General features: G+C 42.2%; 5 protein-coding genes across 11 annotated transcripts in view; 3 read left to right on the top strand and 2 right to left on the bottom strand.

Moving 5' to 3' along the window:
- The window catches only part of kif21b (kinesin family member 21B), a 49,976-nt gene extending 48,795 nt beyond the window's left edge, over nucleotides 1–1,181 (bottom strand). For all 5 annotated transcript variants that reach the window (XM_053867919.1, XM_053867922.1, XM_053867921.1 and 2 more), the window contains exon 1: nucleotides 842–1,181. In XM_053867919.1, the coding sequence (XP_053723894.1) occupies nucleotides 842–882 (41 nt within the window). In that variant the 5' untranslated portion in view covers nucleotides 883–1,181. The remainder of the gene's footprint in view (nucleotides 1–841) is intronic.
- A 7,643-nt stretch (nucleotides 1,182–8,824) lies between these two features.
- On the top strand, nucleotides 8,825–11,414 carry fkbp11 (FKBP prolyl isomerase 11). Its single transcript, XM_053868530.1, has 6 exons — nucleotides 8,825–9,159; nucleotides 9,225–9,287; nucleotides 10,034–10,121; nucleotides 10,205–10,238; nucleotides 10,303–10,373; nucleotides 11,169–11,414. Exons 1-6 carry the CDS (start codon nucleotides 9,058–9,060, stop codon nucleotides 11,375–11,377), a joined length of 567 nt encoding a protein of 188 aa, XP_053724505.1. The 5' UTR covers nucleotides 8,825–9,057; the 3' UTR covers nucleotides 11,378–11,414.
- A 1,394-nt stretch (nucleotides 11,415–12,808) lies between these two features.
- Nucleotides 12,809–14,228, top strand: LOC128760702 (40S ribosomal protein S26). Its single transcript, XM_053868309.1, has 4 exons — nucleotides 12,809–12,957; nucleotides 13,693–13,870; nucleotides 13,942–14,072; nucleotides 14,144–14,228. The coding sequence occupies exons 1-4, from the start codon at nucleotides 12,955–12,957 to the stop codon at nucleotides 14,177–14,179; spliced, it is 348 nt and encodes a 115-aa protein (XP_053724284.1). The 5' UTR covers nucleotides 12,809–12,954; the 3' UTR covers nucleotides 14,180–14,228.
- A 14-nt stretch (nucleotides 14,229–14,242) lies between these two features.
- Nucleotides 14,243–19,956, bottom strand: LOC128760699 (zinc finger protein Eos-like). Of its 2 annotated transcripts, XM_053868306.1 has the most exons (9): nucleotides 19,850–19,956; nucleotides 19,027–19,084; nucleotides 18,858–18,959; nucleotides 18,510–18,764; nucleotides 18,127–18,294; nucleotides 17,905–18,054; nucleotides 17,702–17,833; nucleotides 16,882–17,022; nucleotides 14,243–16,806 (listed from the first exon to the last, which is right to left on the bottom strand). In XM_053868306.1, the coding sequence occupies exons 2-9, from the start codon at nucleotides 19,064–19,066 to the stop codon at nucleotides 16,139–16,141; spliced, it is 1,656 nt and encodes a 551-aa protein (XP_053724281.1). In that variant the 5' UTR covers nucleotides 19,067–19,084; nucleotides 19,850–19,956; the 3' UTR covers nucleotides 14,243–16,138. The 2 variants fall into 2 exon arrangements, with proteins under 2 accessions (XP_053724281.1, XP_053724280.1); XM_053868305.1 differs by having other exon boundaries at nucleotides 14,243–17,022.
- Nucleotides 19,957–20,033: 77 nt separating this feature from the next.
- On the top strand, nucleotides 20,034–26,452 carry rhebl1 (Ras homolog, mTORC1 binding like 1). 2 transcript variants are annotated; one of them, XM_053868307.1, is made up of 10 exons: nucleotides 20,034–20,242; nucleotides 20,499–20,641; nucleotides 20,995–22,698; nucleotides 23,508–23,579; nucleotides 23,660–23,727; nucleotides 24,065–24,147; nucleotides 24,500–24,556; nucleotides 24,642–24,689; nucleotides 24,968–25,049; nucleotides 25,131–26,452. In XM_053868307.1, the coding sequence occupies exons 3-10, from the start codon at nucleotides 22,647–22,649 to the stop codon at nucleotides 25,221–25,223; spliced, it is 555 nt and encodes a 184-aa protein (XP_053724282.1). In that variant the 5' UTR covers nucleotides 20,034–20,242; nucleotides 20,499–20,641; nucleotides 20,995–22,646; the 3' UTR covers nucleotides 25,224–26,452. The 2 variants fall into 2 exon arrangements, with proteins under 2 accessions (XP_053724282.1, XP_053724283.1); XM_053868308.1 differs by having other exon boundaries at nucleotides 20,984–22,698.
- Nucleotides 26,453–26,714: the final 262 nt, after the last annotated feature.

Raw genomic sequence — 26,714 nt, 5'->3', positions numbered from 1 at the left:
AAGAAGAGAAAAGACTAAAGGTGATTAATAACCTGCAGAGTGTTCTTACACAGGGAGACAATTCTTAAAAAATGTAAGTCTTGAAAGCAGCATCACATCACAGTCTGAGAGATGAACAGTCCAGTTCCAGTTAGATTCATAACGCTGTGAACTTGTGGATGCTTTTTGGCATCATAACTAGCCTCTGACTGTATGGGGAACACAGTCTCCATGGCGCTGTAACAGGACCACAAGGCGGTCCTGGGAAGAGTTGATCTTTCTGTTATTTCCAAGATCTAAATGATTAAACAGACACCAGGTTTAATACAGAGTTGGCATCAGGTTCATGTTAAAGCTCCCACGGTGACCATATGTGGTTCAGAGACCACTAACTGAGTCTCAGCTGTGAAAAAGGAGCCTGAATACAAGCTCTTTATTATTATGGGCTGCCCCCAGCCTGTGCAAGCGTCAACATCACCTATCCAGTCTCAATAGACAATAAAACCGCCGTGCGTTCAAGACATGTAATGATCTGAAGCAGCATCTCTTTGTGTTGTATGAAGAGCAGGGTTCAGAAAGCACCTTCTATTACAGCAGTCAGCATGGTACAAGGTGAAAAGACGTGATGGGAGAAGCAGCCTCCTTCTGCAGCTGCCCTTGTCACCACAGCCACTGTGGAATTTTGACAAAATAGACTGCTGAAAGGGAACCTGAGGCAACAAACATGCGCTCTGCACATGTGTCTTATCTCTGCTGGACACAACTCCACCCTCGCGTCATGAACCAGGTGACACTCCATGCGCGTGAGCTCAGTCACCACAACATGGTCGGCATGTTTTCACACACACACACAGGCTTTTACCTCAGCGCCACCTTCACGCAGCAGTCACCCTGGCTCGCCATTGTTGCCTCACCACAGGGACGTGGACGAAGAGCGGTTGTTGTGGGAGCGGGGTGTGAGTGAGTGTGTGTGGGGCTGGCTGCCTCAGGTCAGCGGGAGCAGCCGTCAGGACCTGCCGGCGGTCCGCTGCCTCCTCTGCGCTCCTGCTTCCTGCTCCTTCTTGCTCCGGTGCGTCTCCTCCGTGGAGAACATTGCAGTGTCTCTTCTCACATCGCAGTGTGAAGGCGCTCTTGACTTCCCCGCGGATGGTGCCTACATCCTAGTCAGAGTGCAGCAGAGACAGAGCCGGGTCGAGCGCTCCTCACAGCCGCAGCGCTTCTGTGAGCTGCTGAATGAACGCAGGCTGGTGGGGAGATGGCGCGTTCAGGGACTGTGGGAATTCTTGTTACCTTCGATGCGCTGTTATCTGCATGAACGCTATACTTCTCAAATCAACTGATTTTTTTCAGTATTGCCGACATATATTACAATAAATACAGACATTTGAACAGGTTACCAGGTTTATTAGTGACGGATTCAGTCCACCGTGTCCCGGGTTGATATTCACAGAATATGCAAATAAACAGGCCTACACAGACACTGTTTGTGTTATCTTCACAGTGTTGCTTGTCTACATTTTGTACATTATTTATATAAAATCGGGTTCTTTATATCATGGGATTCATTGGTGCCTGTGCATGTTTTACTTTCCAGATTTATTTTGGCAGTAAAATAAGCATTTTATAGTGAATCTGTATAATATAATTAATGAGCCTCGTGGTTTACAATGTGTCTCTCCTCTCCACAGCCCTGATAATAACACAAACATGCAGCTTACGTTACACAAATTTCCTCTCATCCCTTCACTCTCAGGACACCTGACAGGAAAAAAAAATCAGCTGCCAGTGTTGGTGATGTTGTTCATTCAGGCTTAGTCCATAGCTTGTGATGCAAGCCTTTGGCTCAGCTCTTTCTTCACCATGAAAGAGCAATCATCCCTTTCAATTCAATCCCTCACTCATTGACAAGACTTATATATGCAAAATAGGTAAGTGTATTTTTGAAAACAGCTTATTTCTGAAATAAGCAATATCTTGTTTGGTATTTGCAAAAATACATTTTTATTTTATTTTTATAAAATAGAAGCACTACTTTTTGTTGGGTAGAAATACAGCAATCGTGCATAGTGATTCGCCTGCCCATTAATACGTGTGTGTTTGTAGTCCGGTAGTTCAGGAAAATAAACAGATGCAAAAGAGTATCACTGGCTGAGTACCTAATTGTTTGCATGCACGTCGGGAACATAACATATCTTATCGAAAAGTACCGATTCTGCAGGTTCCAATCTACAAGGCGTCCGTGAAAGTAACACAATCTCGCTCAACTGACTTGTACTACAACCAATCATTGTGCGGATGCCGCCTCTGAACGTGTCTCGGCAGCAAATCAGAGGCTTCTCGGGGCACATGTGTCCCCGCCCATCTACACACTCCCAGCAGGCAGTCTAGACGGCGCAGCAGCAACATCTGAGGTCTGTTAAACCTCCGCGATGAGAGGAGGGGCCGGCGGTGCAAGCGCCTGGAGGGCAAAGGTTCCCTCTCACGCCGGAGTTATTAGGTTTCCACTGAATGTGGAGTTCATTTGCTCTGATGTCGAGGGGAGAAAGCGTTTCCTTCCCCCTGCTGAGTCACGCATGTTCTGAAGAGGAACTTCAAGCAGGGCTCCTGATGAAAAGTTGTTTCTGGAGATGTGTTTACTAAATGGCCTGTGTTCACTGATGTCTGTGGAAGCTTTTGAAGTCAAGCCTGTTGCAACAGCATAATCCACACCATATTGCACTCATTGGATTCAACTTGTTTGGGTTTCAGTCAGCACTATTGCATCAACACACAACATCCATCACAAGACACAGTCTGGCAACAACTCACGCGTCATTTGCAACTGTCAGCGAAGTTCCTATAGAAATGCATGAAATTGCAATGCAGAGATTAGTAAAACTTTGAATATTTTTGTGACAATACAGTAAGAAAGTTGGCGTGACCATGATAAATAATGGTTTAGTCAGAAGAATGTGTGCACTGAAAGTTGATCCTTCTTTTGAATAACTGCAGTTTCCAACAATTGCTAGGTTTAGTTGGCTAGAAGTTTTTTTTGCCTCTTGAAGTCAATATTGTTGGCAGGTGTGCAGCATATTTGTGACCAAAAGAAGAAGCCAGTCGAGCTCCATATGCCCTTCTTGTAGAATGAGGTTGGCCTTTTTAATTATATTATTCAGATGATTTTTTTGTAGTTTTTCTTCCATCAGATGTGGGACACCCGGGATATATATTTTAATTATTTATTTTACGTTTGTTGGATTCAACTTGAGATAATCACAACAATGATATACTAGTATAGTTGCATGCATTTTTCGTTTTTGTCGTCCTTATATTACGTCACACTTTTGAGAATCCTGCAGAATTATAGAATAATTATATATAGAAGAATTATAGAATAATTTAATTGTCACTCAGCTTCATTCATTACTTATGTTAATGTAAAGGCGTATTGTGTTTTCTACTTGCACAAGTCGAACATTCAGCAGTTGCTCTATCTAATGTTATGAAACACTCTGGAAGCTGCTCCAGGAACCATAAACCCATTTCGCATGCATGGGGAGGTTATGTGTTTGTGTGTGTGCTTGTCAGACTGCAGTAGTCGTGAGGACCAGGTGGCGACGACAGCGCGGCACAGTCACTCCGTGTTCCCCGGTAGCAGATTCCATGCAAGATTAACATCTTATTATGTGGATAAAGCAAAAAAAAATTTTTTTTTAATCCTGTAGATCTGATGGAAAAGTGATGACTGTGACTGGAGCAGACGAATACAGACCAACAATTGGGAAGTTGGAGAATTTACTAAAGACATAAGTCCATTACATAATTATACAGCCCTGTGCATAAAAAAGTCATTCGCATCCATTCCATCCAGAGGATTGTTGCTAATCCTCTTTGCGGTTTCCAACAACTCGAGGCTTTGTTGCATGATTATCAGAGTTCATAAATATTTGTGTTTGAGAAAGTACTTTTTTAAACACTAAAATGCATTGTACATGACTCAGTAAATATTAATCCCATTATATGCAGTGACACAGTCAACAGTTGAACGAGGCGGAGGAGGTCTGCCATACTGACTTTTACAAGAGACATTTTTTTTATCTGTCTGCGATTCACATAGACTGTGGCTACTTGCAGACTGTAGCTCGATAACCCGCAGTCTGACTGCATTGTGTTCTCCTGGTTTACATGCAGTGCAGTGAAAAGGTAGCTCACCTCCGTGACGAGGGGTGGCGCCGTGAGCTCTTCGGTTCTTCAGCTTCCTATGACCGTAGAAGTAGAACAATGGAAGCTGAAAGGTTATTAAACTTTTCAGAGTGTTATATTGAACTGTGTATACAGCAATGGTGCTGACTGATGAACTAGTTTCACTTAAGCACAATGGAGCGATGGTTCAACGCCATCTTGGAGCTGTCATTGTCAACACGCTTCATTCGCCAGGTTTTGAAATTCAACTCGCATGTTTCTGAATAAAATGAAATATTCCTGACACATGGAGTATCTGAGGTACAGATTCTCAGTGCCCCGGTTGAAACATGGTGCCAATGTTGTCCCCTTAAACCTACAGATCACATCTTCTTATATTCTTGCGTGAACTAACAATCGAAACAAACTGAGTGAAGGAAGTTAAAGACAAATGTGCGGGTCATCATTGTCGTGAGTTACAAAACGTAGCGGACATCAGATTTGTCATGTGATCACCGCAGACATCGGCTAAGACAGAGAAACACACACGACTTCTCCATTGAACAGAAGGTTCTTAGACATCACTAGACCATGATTAGTCTCTGAGTTTCTTTACTTCCGCTGCGGAGCTGAAGCTCACACAGCCGTCCATCACCCATCATCCATCACCTGGTTATAGTCCTGCTACTGGCTACATGCTATCTCAGTCCAGCTATCAACCACATGAATGAACCACTGAATTTAGGTCTGGATCAACATGTGGTGTCACAAGTGCAATGCAATTTTCTAAAATACATACATATATCTATGTTCATAAATGTAAATCCTGTTTGACGTCTGATGTTGAACTAAAAGGTGTAAAGTGAGGTTTCAAAACACATCTGTAGGCCTCATGCTGTCTCATTCAAATACTTGCCGCAAACATGTATAAAGAGAGACACAACCCAGCACACCTCTTTCACAAACTCAAACATTATGAGAACCAAGGAAGGGAAAATCAATGACTAAATGTAGAACACACATTTCTCTGCCAGTCTGTGGGAAGGCAGATTCCCCAGCATTTCAAGCCGTTTTGCCATGCTAGAGAATAGAAGATTATCTTTTGGAGCTTCAAAGCTGAATATAGAAAAGGCATGTGAGGGATTATAGAGACATCAAAGAATAAAGATGGAGAATTCATTTGGGGGCACAGCTTCATCTCCAATCTCTTTCTCGCTGAGCTATTTCCAGTTTTCCTCACAGATCGGATGTTGCCGATGAAAAGAACATTGGACCGCAGTCAACGACTTGACGGGTGTCTTCAGTATGTGACGTTATAAAGCAGCTTTTTTTGTTTTGTAAATGTGTCAGCATGTAGAGGTTAGCTATGCATTGGTACATCAAAGCTGTGAGTCACAGGTGTGTGTGTGTGCAAACATGCAGTGGTTTGTTTATTAGTTCATTATTGAGTTGTCCATCTATCCACATGATTGACTGGTGGCCCGTCCAGGGTGTCCCCTGCCTCTCTGTGAAGGAATAACCTACAGAAAATAACTGACTTAAATGTGAGTTTTGTTACTCACATGCATCACCTGTATTGTTGTCAATGTTCAAATGTGGTCAAGGTGAAATAAACATTGTGGCCTTTGATGCTTTGTGAACTTGAACGCACAAGAGGCTCGGCCTGATAAATATTGAGCCATAACACAAGAATCCAGAGGAAGCAGGAGCTAACGTTATCTGACAGTCAACTTCCCTCATGCTGCAAACACACACATTTCGGGTTTTGTGATTCTTCCCCTTCCTCCCGTTTGGCTTCTCCTCTCTGTTTCTTTAGGGGGTGTGGTGGCTGAGAGCCCACTGTGGTGCAGCCAACCCTGCTCACTTCTGTCCAAACATCACACAGTCATACATAAATCAGTGCTCTCTTGTGGCCAATATTCACTACATCTTCTTGGTTTGTTGTCGTAGGATTGGAACACACTTTGATCACTCCGTGTGTATGGCTGACGAAAATGCATGAAAATGTAGATAATAATTGTCACATTCTCTGAGTGTGTTGGTAATTTTAATCGATTATTGTAAAAGAGTCAAGTTGAGCCATGGTTTCTGAATCACAACACTTGTCAATGCTGTTTGAACAGAGAAACTGGAAAATATGTCATGGACACATGGGGGACTACTGTAAAAGGGTCCAAAGGCTGAAATAGTTGCACATCTAGCAGCAGATAGAGAAGTTTGTTACATGTTGGTTGGTATTTCTACTAGTGTTAGTGATCATGAGATTTAGAGACTCAACATAGACAGCTGCTCATCAGCATCAAAGGAGGGGTTTCTACTGGACCCCTCACTATAGAAGAACTGGAAGGAGACTGAGGAAACACTGATTGACCTTGGATCAGTTGACCTCGGATCTCCTTATTATAGTAGTAGTTAGTAGGCTCAGCTCTTTCTTCATGAACCAAGGCCTCATGAAGGTGCTGGTCCGATCCATTAAACTCCCTTGAAAAAGTATCTTGTCTCCAACCCGGACAGCACATTCAACTGCTTGCAATTGAGGGTTCTGAACCTGGTCTGTCAGGGTCAGTAGCCCATCTTCAGATAATTTTCATTATTTTTCCCAGAGTTGGAAAATTCGAAGTTTGGAGATTCTGCGATGACAAAACCAAACAGCCTCTTCAACCTCACTGTGAAAGGTTATCTCATGAGGACTTGCAAAAGGACAGCCCTGGCAGAGTCCAGTCTTCCCTTGACCAGACTGGGCTTCGACTAAAGTTCTTATGAAAACTATTGCTTCACTGCTCCTCCTAAAAATCTAACTTGTAGACTCGCTCACATCGGCTCTATTCGCCTGATCAACTGTGAGTTCTGAAGTGGGGGGTTTTGTGGTCCAGACCTACTTTCCAGCTCCTGAGGGCAGAAGCTGACCCACAGTTTAGTTCGTCTCTGCCTTGGCTGGGCCGCTTCCTGCTGGGCTCTGACCGTGTGATGGCTGCGCTGCAGGCTGAAGGGACGTTGGCAGTAGCTGCTGTCGCCCCAGGGGTCTCGTAGAAGCAGTGGCATTCATCCACTGAGTTATTGATGCTTCACAGGATGGGTGACCAACATCCTGCCTGTCTGCTTGTCTCCCTACACTTTCTCTGATGCAGGTTTACATTTAGAAACATAAAATAGATTCAGAATCATGTCCCTGAGGGCATCATTGGACGGGTGTCAACAATGAATAGTTCTCTGATCCCTGGACTGGTTGACAAAACTCCCTCTGTATTGCTGTCAGATGACACAGATGAAGACCAGAATACAGGCACCCTGCTGAGTTCTGACGCTTCCACACAGGGCATATAAGCATCAAGTAGACTACAGAGTGGAGTGACTAACTATAGATATTTTATAGTAGTAGTTTTCACAGCTTATGATGAGGAACATGGTCCAGAATTAGGTACAATGCAACTGTCAGTCAAAGTTAACAAGGTCAAGCTACTTCCAATATGTGGTGTATTTTTATGTTTGTTGATTTAACCTTTAATGTAGCTGCAGTCTTTTGGAGTCACACGACCATGTGTTGATAATCAATAAAGTCTATAACGGGATTGAAATTCAACATATCTCCTTGTCCCTTGAATCCTCAGTTTAGCTAGAGCCTTGCCAAACTGTTTCTATGGAAACGACCTTAAAACAAAGACACGCATAAAGGGACAGGATAGAGTGCTGAAACTGCAGAAAAGACTCTTTGTGTGCTCTGAGTTGATGGTCATGGAGAGGAGAGGAAAGTGGAAGGGACTCGTGCACTTTCACCTCGGGCACTTCAGGAAACAGCGTCAGCTGACTTTTGCGTGTGCCTACAGGACGCGCAGGAATGTCACGTGACTCTCAAGGGGTCGTGATCCCAGCTAAAAAAATAGTTATTTTTTTGTTTTGTTCGATTTATTTTTATTTTATTCTGGCTTCAATAAAAACGGGAGGTGATGGTGGCTTCATCTTGGTTATTACAACTTTCTATTCTCTTTTTGAATAAAGGACAAAGAGATTGCAGTGATTTTATATTTGGTAGGTGTGGGGTCAACATGTGTTGTATTTCATCCAATATGTCGTTCTAAAATGTAATGTAAATCAACTTCAATCCCCGATATGTAATCAGCAAAACGCACGCGCAATGACTCCCACCCTCATTCGTTCATGCAAACAAGCTAAATAAATACATTTATCCGAGTTGTCTTAACGTCTTTTCATTGCACTTTGGTGCCATCTAGTGTTCGTTGATGAGAAGTGCAAGTCCTCCAGCCATACACCGTGGGAGGTGGTGATGGAAGCAGGAGAGGTGGAGGTATGAACTCAAGAGAGGACGAATGAAAGTCCGCCCAACCAAGACAGAATACGTGGGTGTGTGCTGGGAAAAGAGGAAGAGAACACATGTTGAATATTTGGCGCCAATAGTTCAAACATTACTTCAGAGGAACAATGTACAAACCAGGCGAAGGAGAAGCGGAAAACCTCTTCATCAAGATAGAAGAGAATCCACCTAAGACACGAAGAAAAAACCCGAAATGTTCCAAAGGTATTTTTTTAGAACATTTCATTGACTTTTTAATGGTGTTGTCACTTTAAATTCTTGGCTCTTCAGCGCGAACTCGCAGACGTGGCGTCTTTGCAATGACGTCACTGTATGAAGCCGTTCACGGCAGCGCCCCCCAGTGGTCCAAACGCTGCTGCAGCTGCTGCTTCTGCCCAGCGGCCTGATGAGCCGCTGTGGGAATGTTTGAGGGGTTGCAGGAGCGCCAGGTGTCGTTGGGTCAGCGTCAACAGGCGGCGTGGCCTTATCTCCCCGCCGCTAATACACATCATCACTGCGCGCTGCTGAGGCACCTCTGCACACGACTCTGCTCGCTCTTCCTCTGCTGAGCCGAAGACGCTGGTGGACCGAGGAAGCGCTGACCAACGATGAAGACCGGGGCTCTCCTGCTTCTCTTTCTGCCCGCCTTCATCGGCGTGGTGGTGCTGGCTCAGGACAGTTCTGTGGAGGAGCTCCAGGTTGAGGTTCTGGTGAGTGGGACGCCACATTACCGCGGCATAACCGTGGCATAAACACTACGCGTCTCTGAGCGCAGGTGAAGCCTGAAACTTGCTCCACACTGTCGGCGATGGGGGACACGCTGCAGATCCACTACACGGTGAGGACACGACTGGATCCTTTGTCGGGCTGCTGCCGTGGCACGCGTCAACAGTGACACATCTGGAAGCAGCTGTGAGGACGACGCGGTCCGATTTCCGTTCGACGTATTTACATATAATCTGATATATATATCGTGTTGTTTCTATTCCGCTGTGGTTGTGGAGTAGCACACGTCAGCAATCACAACGACCAGGAGTTTGTCCAGTGGAGTTGAGGGAGTCAGGAGACTTGGTCATTTACACCGAGCCTATATAAATCAGTTAAATCTCGGTACCACTGCTCTGTGTGCAGCAAGTAACATTTATTTTCCCAATCCAGCTGCCAAAAAATAATAATAATAATAATTAAAAATAAATAAATAAATTTTATATATATATATATATATATATATATATATATATATATATATATATATATATATATATATATATATATATATATATATATATATGAATGATTTTTTTTTCTCTATTACCAAGAAAGTTTTGATCCGATTAGTCACGTGGTGGCAGCTTTCACTTTCTCCTGATGGAACTTTGAACTTTTTTTTTGTCCAACAGCAGATAAGACAAAGGCTGCAAAACAAGCGTGCACATTCTGAGTGAATTAAATTAACAGGGACTAAAGCTCATATTTAAAGAGGGTTGTGCAGCTGTAGATAAGGCATTTTAAAAGTTAAAAATGGCGGCATTTAAAACAGCACACGCTTCATGTTTGTGTTTTATCCTATTTTTTTCTGGCCAGGGTAAATTGATGGACGGGCAAGTCATCGACACGTCACTTTCTAGGGACCCTCTTGTGGTGGAGCTGGGCAAGAGGACAGTCATTGCTGGTGAAACTTTTACTCAAGCTTCTAGAACTGTTTATGATAAGGTATTGATTTGATCACACGTTGCGCCTTTGTCTTTGTTTTAGGTCTCGAACAAAGCTTGATTGGAGTGTGCGAAGGGTGAGTGAATGTTTTGTCCTTTGGAATGTGGCCTCAAAAAAGACATTTTCTTTGTTTGATGCAGACAAAAAATCAAAGCCACTATCCCATCTCACCTCGCCTATGGAAAGAAGGGTTATCCTCCCACTATCCCAGGTATAAATCCTGCTATTTATTTTCAACTGCTCATTTCTATATGACACTTATCAAACTCATTCATGTCTTTCTAACCTACTGAAACTTATCAATTGGTCATGTAGTTTTCTAACATTCTGAATGTGAAAATGAATCTGTAGGCATCCAAAACCTGAAAAATGTGGCCGATTGATGAGAATATTTGTTAATTCTAGATGAAAATACAGATTGTTTTTAGTGTTGTGAGCGCGCCATTCAAACTGTAGACTGATATATTCGTCTCACAAAGGCCAAAATATCCAAATACAATCCCTAGTATAAGTAAGCTTCAAGGTCACCGGTCCATCCCCAGGACTACGACTGAAATCTAAGGACAATTAACTGATAAGCACTGCATGTTTTTGGACTGTGGGAGGAAAGGAGTGCCACACAGAAAGGGCACATGCTCACTCCCACTCTGCTAGGTTTGATAGATATTAACTTATGCAACAAAACGAATGAAGCAATACTGTATGTTGTGGTGTTAGGAAAGATTTTTGAAGGATATTGGAAAGAGACCGTGGCTCACTTGTCAAGTTTATAAAGCTGTTTTTGTGTGTGATTGCTGGAACTAAACTGTAAATATGCAATAAAATGGATTGGGATTTTCTTGCTTTAAATGTATAAAAAGTTTGTCTTATCGTCTTTATAATAGAAATATTTCAGAAGCATCGCATCTTTGAGGTTTTTAAATAGGTGGTGAGAAGTCATCTTTGAAAAGCAGTGACTCGTCGTGGTGGTGCTACAAGGTGCTGATGAAAACATGATCTTCCCCAGGTGACGCCGCTCTTGAGTTCGAGGTGGAGGTGATCTCGCTTACGCAGCAGACGCCGTGGCAGAAGATGGCCAACGACGTGTTGCCGGTGGTGTGTCTGGCTCTGGTGCCCACCCTACTTGGCTTGGTGGGATTGTACCTCTACAACAAGGCCAATTACCAGAGGCCCAGCAAAAAGAAGCAGAAGGACAAGAAGAGCAAGAAGAAATGAGAACAAGTCCAAATGAAAATATTTAATTAAAAAATGTTTTGAAAAATGACATTGTTTTTCAGTTGGTCTGAATAGTTACAGCCCCATCAGAAACAGTGCTTCCTGTTTTTGCTGCTCTTGAGATGACGGTGTCAATGAAGAGGAAGAGTGAAGATGAAGACCGTGGAGGAAGTGAAAACAGTTTTCACAGAGTTGACAAAAACAATGCAAGCAAGTAGAACTGGAGCATCTAGAGTGAGAAGGAAGCCATGGAGGATAGAAGCATATGCTGTCTTGATGTCTGCTTGAGGGACTGACTCCAACACAGGAAGCAGAGTTAGAAGTGGGTGGGTTGAAGATGCTCCCGTTTTCAGTGGGTGTGACGAGGAAGGACCAGATTAGAAACCACTACATCAGAGGGACACCTGCAGAAGTTTGGAGACAAAGTTAGGGATAATGTCGGGGAGGAAGATTCCTGGTAAGAAAAGATGGTTACTGAGGCTATTGACTGTGGTGCACAAGGACATGAATTGATAAGGTGTGACAAGGAATTATGGCAGGTTTATGTGGAAATGTATGTGTTATTTAAAAAATAAAATACAATTAAAGCAATGAACAATATTTCATACAAGACAGAGAGCATATTTAAAATGGATGACAAAACATGTAATAATAAGAGCAAATGCTCATCTAACAAACATAATTGTATTGTTAATTAATTTTAATTAGTGCTGTAATTTTAATGCGTTAATTCGATGAATTAATTATGCCACAATTTAACGCATTAAAAAATTTAACACAGAGTATCAACGGTTCTTCATTTTGCCTCATTTAGAGGCATGTTATACTTTTATTATTCATTTTTGAATTGCTATATTGAGCTTAAGTGCCTATTTTGAGACTGCCTTATTTTATTTCTGAATTTTATTTATTTAACTGAATCGCTGTATTTGTATTACATTTTTGAAAACAGCTTTATTTTATTTATTTAACTGTATTGCTGTATTTGTTTTGCATTTTTGAATGATGCACCTGGCCCAACTGGTTTGCGGATGTGCTTGACCTTTACTTTTGGATTTCATTTATGAGGCGCAGTTCACCAATAAAAACATGGATTTCAAATCTTCTCTTCTTACTGTATTCAATTGATCAGTCATGCACTAATTTCTTTTAATAACCTTGAACTCAAATTCTTTATCAGGAGACCTTTCGCAGATATGGCATAAAAATGCGATTAATTCGATTAATTTTTTTAATCGACTGACAGCACTAATTTTAGTAGAATGACATGAAGTACAGTACAGTAATGTACCTGGGCACTACTTTCGGATCAACACGTACTGGTCGGCCAATTCACTCTTAAACGCTCGTGCGTATCCCTCCGCGCTCAAGCGGCGTCTCTGTTTTTAGTATAAAATTGATTCCACGAAATTATATTTTTGTATACGTTTCATTTTTATACAAGGTTGTTTGTTAACATTTCCGTTAGGTTTAATTCTGAATAAAACACACACACAATGGAAGTTAGGGCGGAGCGGAAATAGGCTACTTGTCTGGTTGCCTCCTCTTCCGGTCCTCTTTCCAGCTTCCCGTGCAACATGGTGAGTTCGCCGCAATGGTGGTCGTTGAAGAGTAACAAAATAAAGTCGTCTATAATGCAGCCACGGTGACGGTGTTCGTCATTTATTGGAATCTAACCCCTTAAGTCTAACCAAGCAATGTAATATTGAAGATAGATTGGCCTTATGAGCATTTATAATCCGTCTCGGCCTTACGCTAGCGATTAGCATGCTAACACCTCCGTGCATGTGTTCAAGATAGAGGAAAAACCGCTCTCAGTCTGAAGTCCCGCACACGCGCACCGTGTCGCTGTGAATGATGGAGACGTTTGTTTCCGACATTAACGCTTTTTTTTTTTTTTTTTTAATCATTGGAAGAACATATTGATGTGGCGGCGATGTCGCGCGAGTTGGTGACGGTTCATGTTGAGGACCTTGTCTGACAGTGGCTACAATCCAACCGAATACATTCTGTTCCATTGGTATTTCGCGCTAAAAATGTGATATTTTGCTAACAAACGTTTGCGATTTCTAGTCTTCCCAGAAGTATCCCCTCTCCTGTGGCTCATTAAAGTTAATATACACTGTTAACCATTAGTTCCAAATCCAGGCATATATGCACATTTCTGTTTATGAAATTGTGGTTTAAAGATCAAGTTCGATGCATTGCAGTGATGTGTTTTGAATTTGCACACTAGTGTTGTTATCGATTACCATTACTGCTAAAATTAATTCATTGAAACGCCATGACTGAAAGTGTTTGCTCTTAAATTTCAGACCAAGAAAAGGAGGAACAACGGTCGTGCCAAGAAAGGCCGTGGCCACGTGCAGCCAATCCGCTGCACCAACTGTGCCCGTTGTGTCCCCAAGGACAAGGCCATCAAGAAGTTTGTGATCAGGAACATTGTGGAGGCCGCAGCCGTGAGAGACATCTCTGAGGCCAGCGTCTTTGAATGTGAGCGCTCTTTGACTAAGCTGTGTGTGTTCACTTGTCTGGCGTTTACTCATCTGTATTTCCACTTGCAGCCTATGTTCTGCCCAAGCTCTACGTGAAGCTGCACTACTGTGTCAGCTGCGCCATCCACAGTAAAGTGGTGAGGAACCGCTCCTGCGAGGCCCGGAAAGACCGCACCCCACCTCCAAGATTCAGGCCTACAGTAAGTACATTGGGTCGTATGGAAACTTCATATGGAGTGTTGGGTGTAACGTTTAGCGTTTCTCCTCGCAGGCTGGTGCCCCCAGAGCTCCTCCAAAGCCCATGTGAAGCAGATCCTGCTAATGCTGTTCATGAAAAAATAAAGACTACAAAATTCTTCAAGTGTTAAGTTGTTTTTAATAAAACCATCTCTTACACAGGAAAGATTGACAAACATTAGGAATTTTCCTAGAATAAACCATCTTGCAGTACAAAACTTGAGCCGCTTCATGTTCAAATATGCAAATATATCATTAACACATGGAAAAAGACTTAGCAGCTACTTAAATGACCATCTACAGGACTCAGGCCCACGACAGTGCTGCGAAAAACATTTGTTTGGTAGATGGAAAGCTTTCAGGTATGCGGATTGAAGAGCAAAAACTTGTACCACATGCATCGGGTTCAGAAGCTTTTCAGCCCAGTGTAGCACTACACAAATTACATCACACTGGTGCTCAGATCAACAGCGAAGGCCTGAACTGAAGATGGTTTTGCAGTACTTCACGTTGAGATCTTTGGCTAGAAGCGATCCACTTTCCCTCAGTCCCTTTGACAGATGTTCAGTTTTAGATGCCATTTCTGTAAAGTTTAATGTGTGTTAAAACTGGACCAAGGGAAAGCAGCAGGTCTTGTGCCAATCATGCCAAATCTTTTGTGGATCTTGAATTTACACCATGAATCAATTTACATCATCCGACAGTTTAAATGGAGCCCGTGGTTTGTAAATATAATTCATTTCTCAAAGCAACAGTATTTTTAACAAATGTTTAGACGTAGCAGGTTAAAATCAGCTGCACGTATTCTCAATAAAACTGAGCAGACAAACGTCTGGTCCCTCTGTCTCTTTGGATTTTACTTTTTGGTAGAAATCAACCACAAATGAACAGTATGCTCAACATTATAAGACTGCTGAACCATGAAATTCATGTTAAATAACTAGCTTCACATAAGGTCTGAAATAAGCTTTGTTTAATATAGTATTTGACAGTATTTGTAGAGAAATTTTAGAAGAAGAGGTAAAGTCTTTATTGTAACACTTCCACTAACTCACTTTGCAATTGTTCTCAAGTCGTAACAGGAAGATGAGCTGAAATCATTTCAAAGCAACAGCACGTTTACAATTTCCAGGAAACGTTAATTCCACCATAAACTCCACAAAGATTACAGCAGTGAGTCAGTTTTGCTCTTTAGTCAATAAATACTCTTCAATTAAACTATACGTTACAATAAATTATGAACAGATTTGTGTGAATTTTCTTGTCAACCAGGTTTAGATTTCGGGTGAAGAAAGGCACAGCACAAAAATAACCAAACCACAATCTATAAATATGAGCAGATTTGTGAGTGGCAGTGGTGCTTTTTCTTTCTTCCTCGCCATCGGAGAGAAATGTGCAGGCCAATGTATTCTACAAAATAGTTTAATATAATAGGAATACTCTGGCAGGTATCAGTGCAACAGAAGCATAGAAACATCCACATCATACTTTCAAGTCATTCACTCACATAAAGGCCTTCATTTCATTTAAATTACTTTCAAGAGCTTAGCGAGTCTCACCCTTTCTGTAACACAAGATACACTTGTAATTCACAGGAAAACATCACACATCTCTTGATGCGGGACTTAAATATTGAGTTTGGTCTGCACTTCATTTCGTAATATAAACTGGAAACTAGGGGATTGGAAAAAAAACACTTTGATGATCCGATTGTGGGCCTTAGTTTCATTTGACATGTGAAGGATCTAGCATGTTGTGCGAGATGGTTGACTCCGAAATTTGGGAGCAAGGCACATCTGAGAATGAAAAGGTGCATTGGCTCGCCATGAGTAGAATTGACATTTGTATACAATTTAAGTCAAAGTGCATTTAGCATATTAAATATATAGTTTGATTTATTTAAAGTGCATTAAAATAATCAGGGCTATGCATGTCAATAACATGTCAACTACCCGTTCCCCGGTTCTCACTGCTTTTGCTCGCCTCAGTGCAGACCAAACCCAGTGTCAGTGTAAAACCACCCGTGTCCTCAGTCAAAGATGTGTTCTCCACGAACAATGTGGGACGAAAATTCATAGCGATCCTGGCTCCTGTGGCCACAGATGTTGCACTCGAACGGCTGTCGAAAGCCGTGGCAGCCCATGTGGATGGTGAACATGACGTGATCCAGGAAAAGCACCCGACAGTGATCGCATCGGAAGCTGCGGACAACTCGTCCCTCTCCGTCGACCACCCGCAGGGCCTCTCTGGAGGTGGAGGAGGGTGCAGAGGGAGAAGTGGGCGTTAAAGCAAACGCAGGCTGGGGAGCCTGGGCGTGACCTCCATCTTCCCTCTCGGCCTCCCTCTCTTTGGCATGTCCAGGGCTGTGCCTGTCTCGGCTCCTGTGATGCCCAGACAAAGATGGAGCTGGATGATGGTTGTTTGAGTGAGGAACGTGGTGACCGTTGTTGTTGTTGTTGTTGTGGATGGTAGAAGGCAGAGCGGTGCTGTTGCACGGCTCGTCCGGCATGCTCTCGGTGTCTGTGGAATCCTGACACCCATTACTGGGCGAGGGGACGTGGCAGCGGCCCACTGGCAAGTCTTCATGACCTTCTGCCGCCTCTCTTCCGCCGACACCTGCAGCTCCGGTCCCCGTGCAGTCCAGCCGAGGGCCGAGAGCCACAGGCGTATGCGCAGCACCAAGGCCCGGCCTGAGTTCTGTTAAATACGAGGGGTGAGTGGTGGGAATGTGCAACGGCCTCACCGCGTCTGACACCTGTCCTCCTCCTGTACCTGCTACACCTGCATACTCTCCCGCCAGACTGGGAAAATGTGGCACTTCCATGTTCCCAGAATGTGCCTCTCCGTCTTTATGGAAGCCGGCGCCGAGCTCATAAGGTGCATCTCCCAGATTAAGACGCATGTGCTTCTGTCCTGCAGTGCAGATGGACATTCACACCGATTATGGAAACAGTCACTTTTCAAATATCACACCATACCCACAGAAACAACAGTCTCCACTAGATGGCGCACTATTGCAGGCTCGACAACATGAAAAGAACATTTTAACCAAAGGAAATGTATCATAGTTCTTCCAGAATGACACGATACTGGTCATCACATCACCCTTTGTTCTCCACCTTAACCGGAAGTGAAAGCAGCGTATCAACAAAAAAAAAAAAACACATTAAAGTATCACATGACCCTTTTCTACTGACTTCATTGTGTGTGTTTTTTTTTAGAAAAACTCATATGTTTAAATCATAGTAAATCTTGATGAATTGTGTTTATGAGCTGATACTGGGTGCGGTCCCACCTTTGTGTCAAAATCACAGTCACTTTTGTCAGCACTACTCTGAAATATTAGGATTCTTCATCTTGAATTAATTCATCATATTTAAACTTAAGTGCAGTAGCCTGACTTAGATTGAAAGGACAAAAACTAGGATAGATTGGGCCTATAAAAACAAAGCTTTAGTGCCTTTTATGACACATTAACAATCACATCACGTCTTCTTCCTTTGTGTCATTATGATGTCAGAGGCTGTCGTCACAATAACTTTGCGTTGCCATATTAGCACATCTCCCCCTCCTCAACCACGCGAGGGCTTACCTATGAATTTCTGAGGAGTGGATCTCTTCCGTTTAGTGATGCTGTTGGCGAGCCGATCGATAAACGCCATCTTTTCAGATGAAGGTTGCAGGAGTGAATCCGGTATCAGCTCAAGCTCTCTAATCTCCTCTCCTTCAAAAATACAAAACGTTAACAGTTAAACCAATGTCCTTTTTTTAAAACTGCATTTACAAACAACATACCAGAATTTGGAGCACTGTTTGTGCGTTTCGACTCCAGACTCTGCAAGTAGCTGTGGCAGCGCTCACGATGCTCTTCTAAAGTGGACTGCTGCTTGTAACTTCGACCACAATAACTGCACTTATATGGCTTTCCCACAGTTGGAGAGGACACTGGAGGGCGGGGAAAGACACATCTGCGTATCAGCATCTATTATGTAGTTGAAGGAAAGTAACGTGCTCTACCTGCATGAGTACGAAGGTGGCCGGTGAGAGCATCTCGTCTTCGACAGGCATAGCTGCAAAAAGGGCATTTAAAGGGCTTCTCTCCTGAATGCAGCTTGATGTGACGGAGCAAATTACCCTTTTGGGTGAAGGAGGCACCACACTGATTACACTGGAAAGGTCGCTCACCTGCGGAGAGATAGAACTTGTCCATGTTGAAATCAAATCACCGTCTTCATGTTGAAGCCTTAACACCTTATTTAGGTTCAGCTATCACATGTGCATCTGTATTTTTGTCCTCATAAAAGTTATAACTTGAATTAAAGCAGCAGTTTCTTACAAAGCAACATGTTTGGTCATGAATGAACAACCGTTCAGAAAGTGGCTCAAAACACAACACCTACCTGTATGGCTGCGTTTGTGAACCATGAGAACATTTGGTCCGATGCAGATCATGCCACAGATATCACACTTGAGCTTTCCGTTGGGCAGTCTGGTCGCTCCAGATGGTATGGTCTCAGGATTGCCCATTTCCCTGTAGCCTCCGAGAGTCTCTGCTACCTGATCTGCACCTCCATCTTCAACCCGCTCCACTCGTTCATCCTCAGTGCTCCGACCCGGGTCCTCATCGCTGTACAACTCCACCTTGATGGAGTTGGCTGTAGTTTCAAAAGCATGGAAAATGGTGTATTAAACCGCATAATAACTTTAAATAAATAATGAATAAAGAAGAAACAAAACTGCAATATTACCACTGAGTGAGCGACAAGGGGACGCGTCCTTGCTGTTGGGAGTGCTCACTGTCGGACCTCCGAGAACCTCAGAAAAGTCTCTTTCCATTGAAGAATCTCCACCTTCCAGAAATCATATTTGTCACGTTCCATAGAACTTCATGAGAAAATATGACACACCGAGCCTCACCTGATACGTAGGATGGGCCATTGCAGTCATCAGCATCCATACTACTTCAGGCTGAATACTGAAACAATTGGAAGTTTTGGAATTATTTAGATTTCAGATCTGGTCTAAGAGGTGTCACATTATGGAATGTCTTTCCATGTAAAAAAAAAAAAAGGAGTTGAATTGAATTGAAAGACTAAAAGCAATTCAAATGTTCATGCTACATTTGACCGCCGTAGTTTTTAGTGGAAACACGCCGGGGTATTTTGTGTGTTCACAGTTTTCGGGCAGCTACCTTAGCCGCCACACATCAGCTGAGAGACTCATGACATGACAACCAGGTTTAAGTAGTCAGATTCATCGAGAAGCATCACGACAGACGGAGCGCAACACCTATATGTCACAAGGACAACATTCACTGTCGTTTTAAGACAGTGGCCTCTGTTTAACAGCTCGATTACCAGTCGGCCTCGGCTGCTAGGACCGTGTTAGCTTTACTGTTGGTGGTTAGGATTACCGTCCGCCAACTTTCCCCAAGTCAACACAGCGACAGCTCAACCCACAGCCAAAGCGGGACAACAAGTGAAGCGCGCCAGTGTTTTACGCATCTGCTGCATGAGGCATTCATTTCAGAAGGTTCTTCAGGGCACTGGCTTTAGCTGCAACTATGTTAGCAGGCTAGCGACTCGGCCAGTGTTTCCAGACGGTTGCTATGGCAGCCACCGCCTCCAGACTGTAGTTAGCAAGCTAAAGCCTCGAAAGCGGGCGTTTTTGCTCGGTAAAAGTATTTAATCTTGAAGACATATTCAACGGTATTGAATCTCTTTGGTTTATGGGTGGTTACCTGCCCCTGTCAGGTCCGTTTGGGTGAGGTTTTCCCGTTTTTGCATCTGCCTGGTTACGACGGCGGCATCTACCGGCAGCGCTTACCTCTCAGCTCCTGAGCGTTTCCGGTGGGAGCCGCATACAAAACAACCAGCGACGCAAGAAAGCGATCAAAACCTTCCATCACTACAGCACAGTTTTTTCTTTAAAAAAAAAAGCCTTTAATCGGAGACTTCTATATCAGGGTGGATTTATGGACGTTTTTCACTAGAATAGGATTTATAAAAAAATTATTTCAGTGCATCTACTTTTTAAAAATAGAATTACAGAATAAAACGATGATGTTTATGTAAGAGGAACGTGTAAACGTACTATTTTTTATGACTCAGTCATATTCCATAAGCTGCAGAGGGTGAGTACTCAAATGCATGTGTGACAAGATGCAGCCCAAACCATTTCATGCAAATCTGTATATTATTATGGGTGATAAAAGATGTTCCCTGAATACACTAATAATCAGAATCAAACATAAATATAGACAGGTAAGAACAGAACCCACGTGACAAAGAAAACGAACCAAATATAATAATCTGTTTCTCTGATACATCAGTGGTTCAGGTCATGGGATGCAAACAATATTTATGATTATGGTGTCATGGTCATTTCAGCCATTGCTGCCGTGTCCACTTGACCCAGTGGATTTGACAGCAGACATGGTGGTGAAGGTGAACTCACATCCATTTTGAGGATCTCAGGAGCACATCAGGATTTTATCATTTGTGAGCTGCATCTCATATGAGAAAAAGATATGGTGAGAAAAAAAAACACATGTTCGTTTGTTCTCATAGTAGCGAAAATAATCTTTGCTGTTCAGATTTATTATTAAGATAATCTTGAGGCAAAAATGAGCAAACAATGCAGTAAATGCAATAACCCACAATGTCAATGAGTCAGAATCAGAAAAAAACTTCCTGTGGGCAATTTTGCTCATAATTTAACATGCTCCAGTATAAATGTAACAAATCTCACTGTCAGTGTCAGATTACATTTAAAAAAAAAAAAAAAAACAATTAACAAACAAGCAAGTAGAAAATATATGCAAACATAAATGAAGGACAGTCAGTGGAAGTTAAGTGAAATTAAAAGTCTGTAGTTTCTGTGCAGGGCCAGAGCTTGTGGCAGAGGAGGACTGGACCGCTGACCATAGGGAGGCCAATAATAGGAGGAGGTGTTGTCAGTAACTTCAGGATGTACCACTGGATTCCAGTCATGATTTATTTATTTTGCCTTTTACTTATCATCTTGGTTTCTTATTCACTCCAGTTTTTAACAGTTCTTTTATCCTAAGCGCAATATCTTATTGAGAATTTTGTTCTCAGGGTTGGCCAATGAAGTACATCGACACGTAAATGTGTATGTGTATTTACAATGACAATGAGCACATTTCTGGTTGAATGGCTGTGGAAAAGGGTGACACAGATAGTGGTCAGCACTGAAAGTTTCTAATGTGAGACCATCAGGGGTCTCATAAGTACAGTGCCACAAAAGACAAGCAATGACCTGGGAATTCCATTGGGGGTAAACTGCTGTCACAATATGGCATGTAAGTCAGACTGAAGATCTGGAAATCAGAACAAGAGCTAAATATGTAGTTGACTGAAAAGTAATTCACAGAACCCCGAATGTTTCTATTGCACGTCAATATAATGATCTGAAATGACAGTGTTTCCCTGCAGACAACTGTAATAAATGAGGTGGAGCTGAGGATGAAGGAACACCACGGATGTACTCTTGACACACTGATGCTTGAGAGAATGTGTTCACTCATAACAGGGAGACGGACCATGCATTCTGTTTAGACTCCAGTGTGTCTCCTACATTAAGCAGGCCTAATGAAGCTACCACTGGTTCTGACTGATGTGAAGTATCGTCTTTCTCCTTGGTGACTTCCAGCCCATATTTTCTTTACCATTTTCCTTCATGAAAAATGTAGTTAGATTGCTGTGGTTGATGGGGTTTTACGGTAGCCATAGAAGAAAAGCTCTACTTGAAAGCAACATGATGTACGACATTAGTTTAAAGTGGAAAATAAAAGAGACAAATCAAGTGAACCCTGTTCTGGAAATTAGAGTGATCGCAATGGTGTTGTTTCAATTTGTGCGCTCCTTTTATTCTGAAATACTTTGTGTGGCACATCATTGTGAATTAAAATGATATAGAAATTAAGAGTGGCGAGTGATGAGTTCAACGTGGTACACAGCAGCGCAGTTTATGAAACAGGCGTGTGGATCAATTGTTTTCCGACTTGACTCCGCCACATCCTGCCAAACACTGCATACATTGAAAAGGGGAGAGGGCTGTTTTCAAACGTTGGCCCGTTACGGCCTAGAACGATCCAAATACTCGCGGTCAGAAACAGGCTGGGACGCACAAAGAGTGACCTCTACTGTGCGGAGTGGCAGGGTCGCCGGGGACGCTCTCGCGACGCTGCGCTTACACAACTTCCGTCGGCTTGGCTCGCGACTCGAGTCGTCACCGCGGTGAACGGGCGCCATTCTCCGATCGTTTCCAATCAGTGCTCGGGTTTTCCTACCGCAAACGAGCCGACAACATCGACCGGCAGCGCTTATTTTGCGATTGCGCGAGAGGTTCAGGTCGTACTTACGAGCTGGAGCTCGAGGCCCAGTTGGAGCGGCTCCGAAAAAGTTTGTTGTTGTCACGTGACGCGAGACGAATGTGGCGATAAAAGTTGGTTTCGATAGTATATCCAGGTGGCGCTACTTTCTGAAGACAAAATCGTCGTCGTTCTTTACACAATGCCGCAACCGAAATGCAGAAAGATCGCCGTTATAGGGTACAGGTCCGTAGGTGAGTACCAACATTCGGCTATCGGGCTAACATGCTAATGCGGCTTTGTTTTCCCTTCTATTATGCTAACACTTGCTATGCTAGCTCACGTTTGTTGTTGTTGCTGTTAAGTGTGTTCGCTTGATGAACTCTAAGCTTCGAGATTCACATGCTCTCCACAAAATCCTACTCGATATCTCGCCACATGTCGACGTCGCCATGTGTTCGGGGTTCGTACCGAACTTTGCTGCCGTCAGTGCTTCCAATCTGGGTGCTTATTGCTCACTTCCACTGAAAAGAAACATCGGCGAGTTAGTCAAACACCCAGCGAAGTCATGTGTCCTCGATGAAAAACAAATTTGGGTGCCACGATATCTCCTGTGAGAACAGCTGGGTCCGAAATAGTTACCCACAGAGCAATGTGCCGTATAATGTCTTTACTAAACCTGATTTTCCAAAATAACCTTTAAAACAGGTCAATACTTACATTTATTTTTGAACATGTAGATCAGCATGTTGTTGCTATTTCTAGTTTAGACGTTGAAATAAAGGTACTGGTGTTAAATCGGAGTCAATGGCAAGGTCAAGATCCCAGAAATGCCAAAAGAAGATCTATCATAATGGAACCAAAACTAGTTATTGATCACGTTTGTGCTAATCCTTGTGAATCACGTTGTCAAGGATTATATTTGTTAAGTGTCTGACTGCTGCTTTATGTACGTCATCCATAGGTGGAACCCTTCTTAAACAATATATAACCAAAAATGCCTGAATTGACAGTGTGTTGTGGTGCCGAATTATAATATTAATGACTTTTTTACTGTTGACAGGCAAATCCTCATTAACAATTCAGTTTGTTGAAGGACAGTTTGTGGACTCTTATGATCCAACCATTGAAAATAGTAAGTTTCAATTAATTTCAATTTTATGTGACTTTTTTTTAAACATCATATTAATCTTTTTCTGTGTTACGCTACTCTAGCGTTCAACAAAATGGTCAGCGTCCATGGACAAGATTTTAATCTTCAGTTGGTCGATACAGCTGGACAAGTGAGTGAATGAGAGATGGGATAGTCGTGTGAGTCGCTGAAAAATGGTGCCCACAGGAGATTTGTTTAACATGGAAGGCCCAAACTCAAGTGGCCATTATGTAGTCTATTTAGTGGTCCACACGCATCACCATTGGTTAGGACATGAATAAACACAGGGGATGGACATAGTTTGGCATGTGAATGCAGTATGTGCTGCTGGTAAATATATTCTTTCACACATAAGTAACCATTTTAAAATATTGCAATATTCCTTTATACCGAAGGGAGTCTGATGGTGATGTGTGTACACATGCAAATTGATAGAATAAAGTGAATCTTTTTCTCCCCCATTCCAGGATGAGTACTCAATTTTTCCACAGTCTCACTCATTGGATATTCATGGTTATGTCCTTGTCTACTCAGTGACTTCTACGAAAAGGTGAGTCTTTGATGTTCGCAGCATTTTAGCAGTATCTTGTCCAGCCTAGTTCATGTTGCTTTATCACTTGACAAGTGTTGTATCTAATTCACAATGGCTGCAGTTTTTGCCTATGTTTTGTGATAACTTCTTGTTTTTTTATTTTCCATATATATTTTTAATTGTGCCCATTTTTCTGTAAGATTATTTTGTTCATTGCATTTTCAAATATTTTCACAATTGCTTTTGGCAGCTGTAACAAGTGAATTTGCTGTGGTGTCAATGGAATTTTGTACATTTGAAAATGAAGACGTGCGCTAGTTCATTCTGAGGTCATGTTTTTGACATGTGAATTATTCTTTTTTAACTTCAGTTTTGAAGTCGTTCAGGTTCTTCACGACAAGCTTCTCGACATGGTGGGGAAAATTCAGTGAGTCCTATATATTTTCATCCCTTCCCATTTAGCATTATTTGTATTTCCACTGACTGATTCTTATTTTCCCTGTCATTTTTAGAGTTCCAACAGTTCTGGTTGGGAACAAGAAGGATCTTCATATGGAACGGTAAATAGAATTGTCTTAAGTATTAATCCACTGTCTCTCAGCAGAAAGAAATATTGGACTTCATTTTCTTATTTCACTGGGCACTTTTATTTTTATGGAACTTACATTTTCGTATTTTCATGCCCACAGTTGTTAATACATTCTTATAATGTTGTAAGGTGAGAGAGTAGTCTACATGGACAATGATGTTTGCAGATGATATAGTGATTTGTCATGAGAGTGGAGCGGTTGAGGTAATTTGTTTTAAAGAGTGCACTAAGCTGTATTCCAATTTTCAGAGTTATCAAACCGGAGGAGGGAAAGAAGCTGGCTGATTCCTGGGGTGCTGCTTTCATGGAGTCTTCAGCCAAGGAGAATGAGGTGACGCCCCTCAGTCTGTATGATGGTCAGCACCTTCCTGGGTGATGATGTTCACGATTAGTTCAACCTTTTCTTGTGCAGACTGCTGTGGAAGTTTTCAAAAGAATCATACTGGAAATGGAGAAGGCAGATGGTAACGCACCCTCGGAGGAGAAGAAGTGTGCTGTGATGTAGACGACTCATCACCGGTGCCGGTAACTTTATCCACAGAAGACAAAGACACAACTTCACCAGCTTGCCTATTGCAACCTCACCGACTTCAAACCGCCGTCGAAATACTCTGATTTGTGCCTAATCTGTTGATGTATTTTCATCAACTACCAATATGATGTGTGGAAAAAAACAATATATATATATATATCTATATATATCTATAATTTTGTCAGAACATATTTTATTAAACATTTTTTCTGGTGTTCAGAAAATGACTTTCTGAATTAGTGGTTTTCTGATATTGAAACAACATTGGTTTGTCATTTTAAATCTTCGGTGAGAGCTTTTGATATAATTTTTTTTTTTAAACCTATGAATTGCAACTGGTTATTTCTGTCGACACTCAAATATCACATTGCTGTAAATGTGTCCATGTGTTCCTCTCCCCCATGAACTTTCTTTTCTGGGTTTATTCTCCAGTCCAAACGTTCTCTATGCTGTATTAAAAGAAACATCAACTTCTAATCAGGTATTGTTCTCAAATGAACACGTGAGCTGTGTCTTCATAATGGAGGGATATATGTGTACAATGACTCACATGTGTAGCTCTCTGCTGAGCAGAACAGTCTTCTTTCACTTCTTCCTACAGTTTTGTTTCTCTAACATCTGTAGCAGGGCGTTCGTGTTGTGGAACCATCATAGCTTTAGACTCAGATATTTACAGGTGATGTCAGTTTGTAGGATCATAGGAATGGGTTTGGTGCTCTTGGTTGGTTCTGACTGAAATGGGTCACGCTTCCTATCAGTATTGACAATGTGCTCAGTGCATTACTACAATGCACATTGCTGTTATTTTTCATCCCATTTGTGAATTGGGGTCATAATTTAGGGCTTAAGAGTAATTAGATTTTTTTTTTTTTGTGGTGACAGATGCTCTGAACCATTCACCTTTTTTTATTATTGGGATCATGAATTTGTGCCTGAAGTGGGCAATGTTTTATTAAGTGCTTTGCTGAGATAGTTGATTAGAATTTGGACAGAGGCTGGTGTTGCTGTGTCTTGTGCCTTACAGATCTTCAAACTCATCTACATCTACTTCCCTTCATGACCAAAGGTTCTTTCTAAGGGGTTTCTTTCTCAGTCCGTTGACTTGATCTCTTGGTTGAGGGTGACACGGTGCAAACCCAAGTGGATCAATGTTGATTCAGAAATCTTGCTGTAAACAGTTTTGTATGTAAATAAACCTGTTACTCATTTCAAGTTGTCTTTATTTGTGTTTAATGGTGGAGGTTATTTATCATAAACAGTGATGCAATTGCCAATGACATATTTTTTACAGCTTTACTATATCTCAACGTTAATTTATGAGGGATTGACATGACCTATGAATATGGTTCACATTGCCAAACATGACCAAGCTTAAGAGTATATTGATTTAAAGAGCTACAAAGCAAATGGCCAGTGTTTTCCTCTCAAAGGGCAAGGACGTAAAAGGTGTGCGACCATATTACG

The sequence above is a fragment of the Synchiropus splendidus genome, chromosome 6 (assembly GCF_027744825.2).
Source record: "Synchiropus splendidus isolate RoL2022-P1 chromosome 6, RoL_Sspl_1.0, whole genome shotgun sequence".
NCBI lineage: Eukaryota > Metazoa > Chordata > Actinopteri > Syngnathiformes > Callionymidae > Synchiropus > Synchiropus splendidus.
Note: the sequence above shows the minus strand (reverse complement) of the source record. Positions and strands in the feature narration are given on the sequence as shown.

What these genes read in the sequence shown, in the direction of transcription:
- fkbp11 (XM_053868530.1), top strand. Translation starts at nt 9,058, where the DNA reads ATGAAGACCGGGGCTCTCCTGCTTCTCTTTCTGCCCGCCTTCATCGGC. An exon ending in AGCTCCAGGTTGAGGTTCTG is followed by an intron (nt 9,160 to 9,224) that starts GTGAGTGGGACG and finishes CTCTGAGCGCAG; the next exon opens with GTGAAGCCTGAAACTTGCTC. An exon ending in TTATCCTCCCACTATCCCAG is followed by an intron (nt 10,374 to 11,168) that starts GTATAAATCCTG and finishes GATCTTCCCCAG; the next exon opens with GTGACGCCGCTCTTGAGTTC.
- LOC128760702 (XM_053868309.1), top strand. An exon ending in TGAGGCCAGCGTCTTTGAAT is followed by an intron (nt 13,871 to 13,941) that starts GTGAGCGCTCTT and finishes TTCCACTTGCAG; the next exon opens with CCTATGTTCTGCCCAAGCTC. An exon ending in CTCCAAGATTCAGGCCTACA is followed by an intron (nt 14,073 to 14,143) that starts GTAAGTACATTG and finishes TTCTCCTCGCAG; the next exon opens with GCTGGTGCCCCCAGAGCTCC.
- LOC128760699 (XM_053868305.1), bottom strand. Translation starts at nt 19,066, where the DNA reads ATGGATGCTGATGACTGCAATGGCCCATCCTACGTATCAG. An exon ending in TGGCCCATCCTACGTATCAG is followed by an intron (nt 18,960 to 19,026) that starts GTGAGGCTCGGT and finishes GATTTCTGGAAG; the next exon opens with GTGGAGATTCTTCAATGGAA. An exon ending in TCACAAACGCAGCCATACAG is followed by an intron (nt 18,295 to 18,509) that starts GTAGGTGTTGTG and finishes ATCTCTCCGCAG; the next exon opens with GTGAGCGACCTTTCCAGTGT.
- rhebl1 (XM_053868307.1), top strand. Translation starts at nt 22,647, where the DNA reads ATGCCGCAACCGAAATGCAGAAAGATCGCCGTTATAGGGTACAGGTCC. An exon ending in GACATGGTGGGGAAAATTCA is followed by an intron (nt 24,557 to 24,641) that starts GTGAGTCCTATA and finishes TGTCATTTTTAG; the next exon opens with AGTTCCAACAGTTCTGGTTG. An exon ending in AAGGATCTTCATATGGAACG is followed by an intron (nt 24,690 to 24,967) that starts GTAAATAGAATT and finishes TCCAATTTTCAG; the next exon opens with AGTTATCAAACCGGAGGAGG.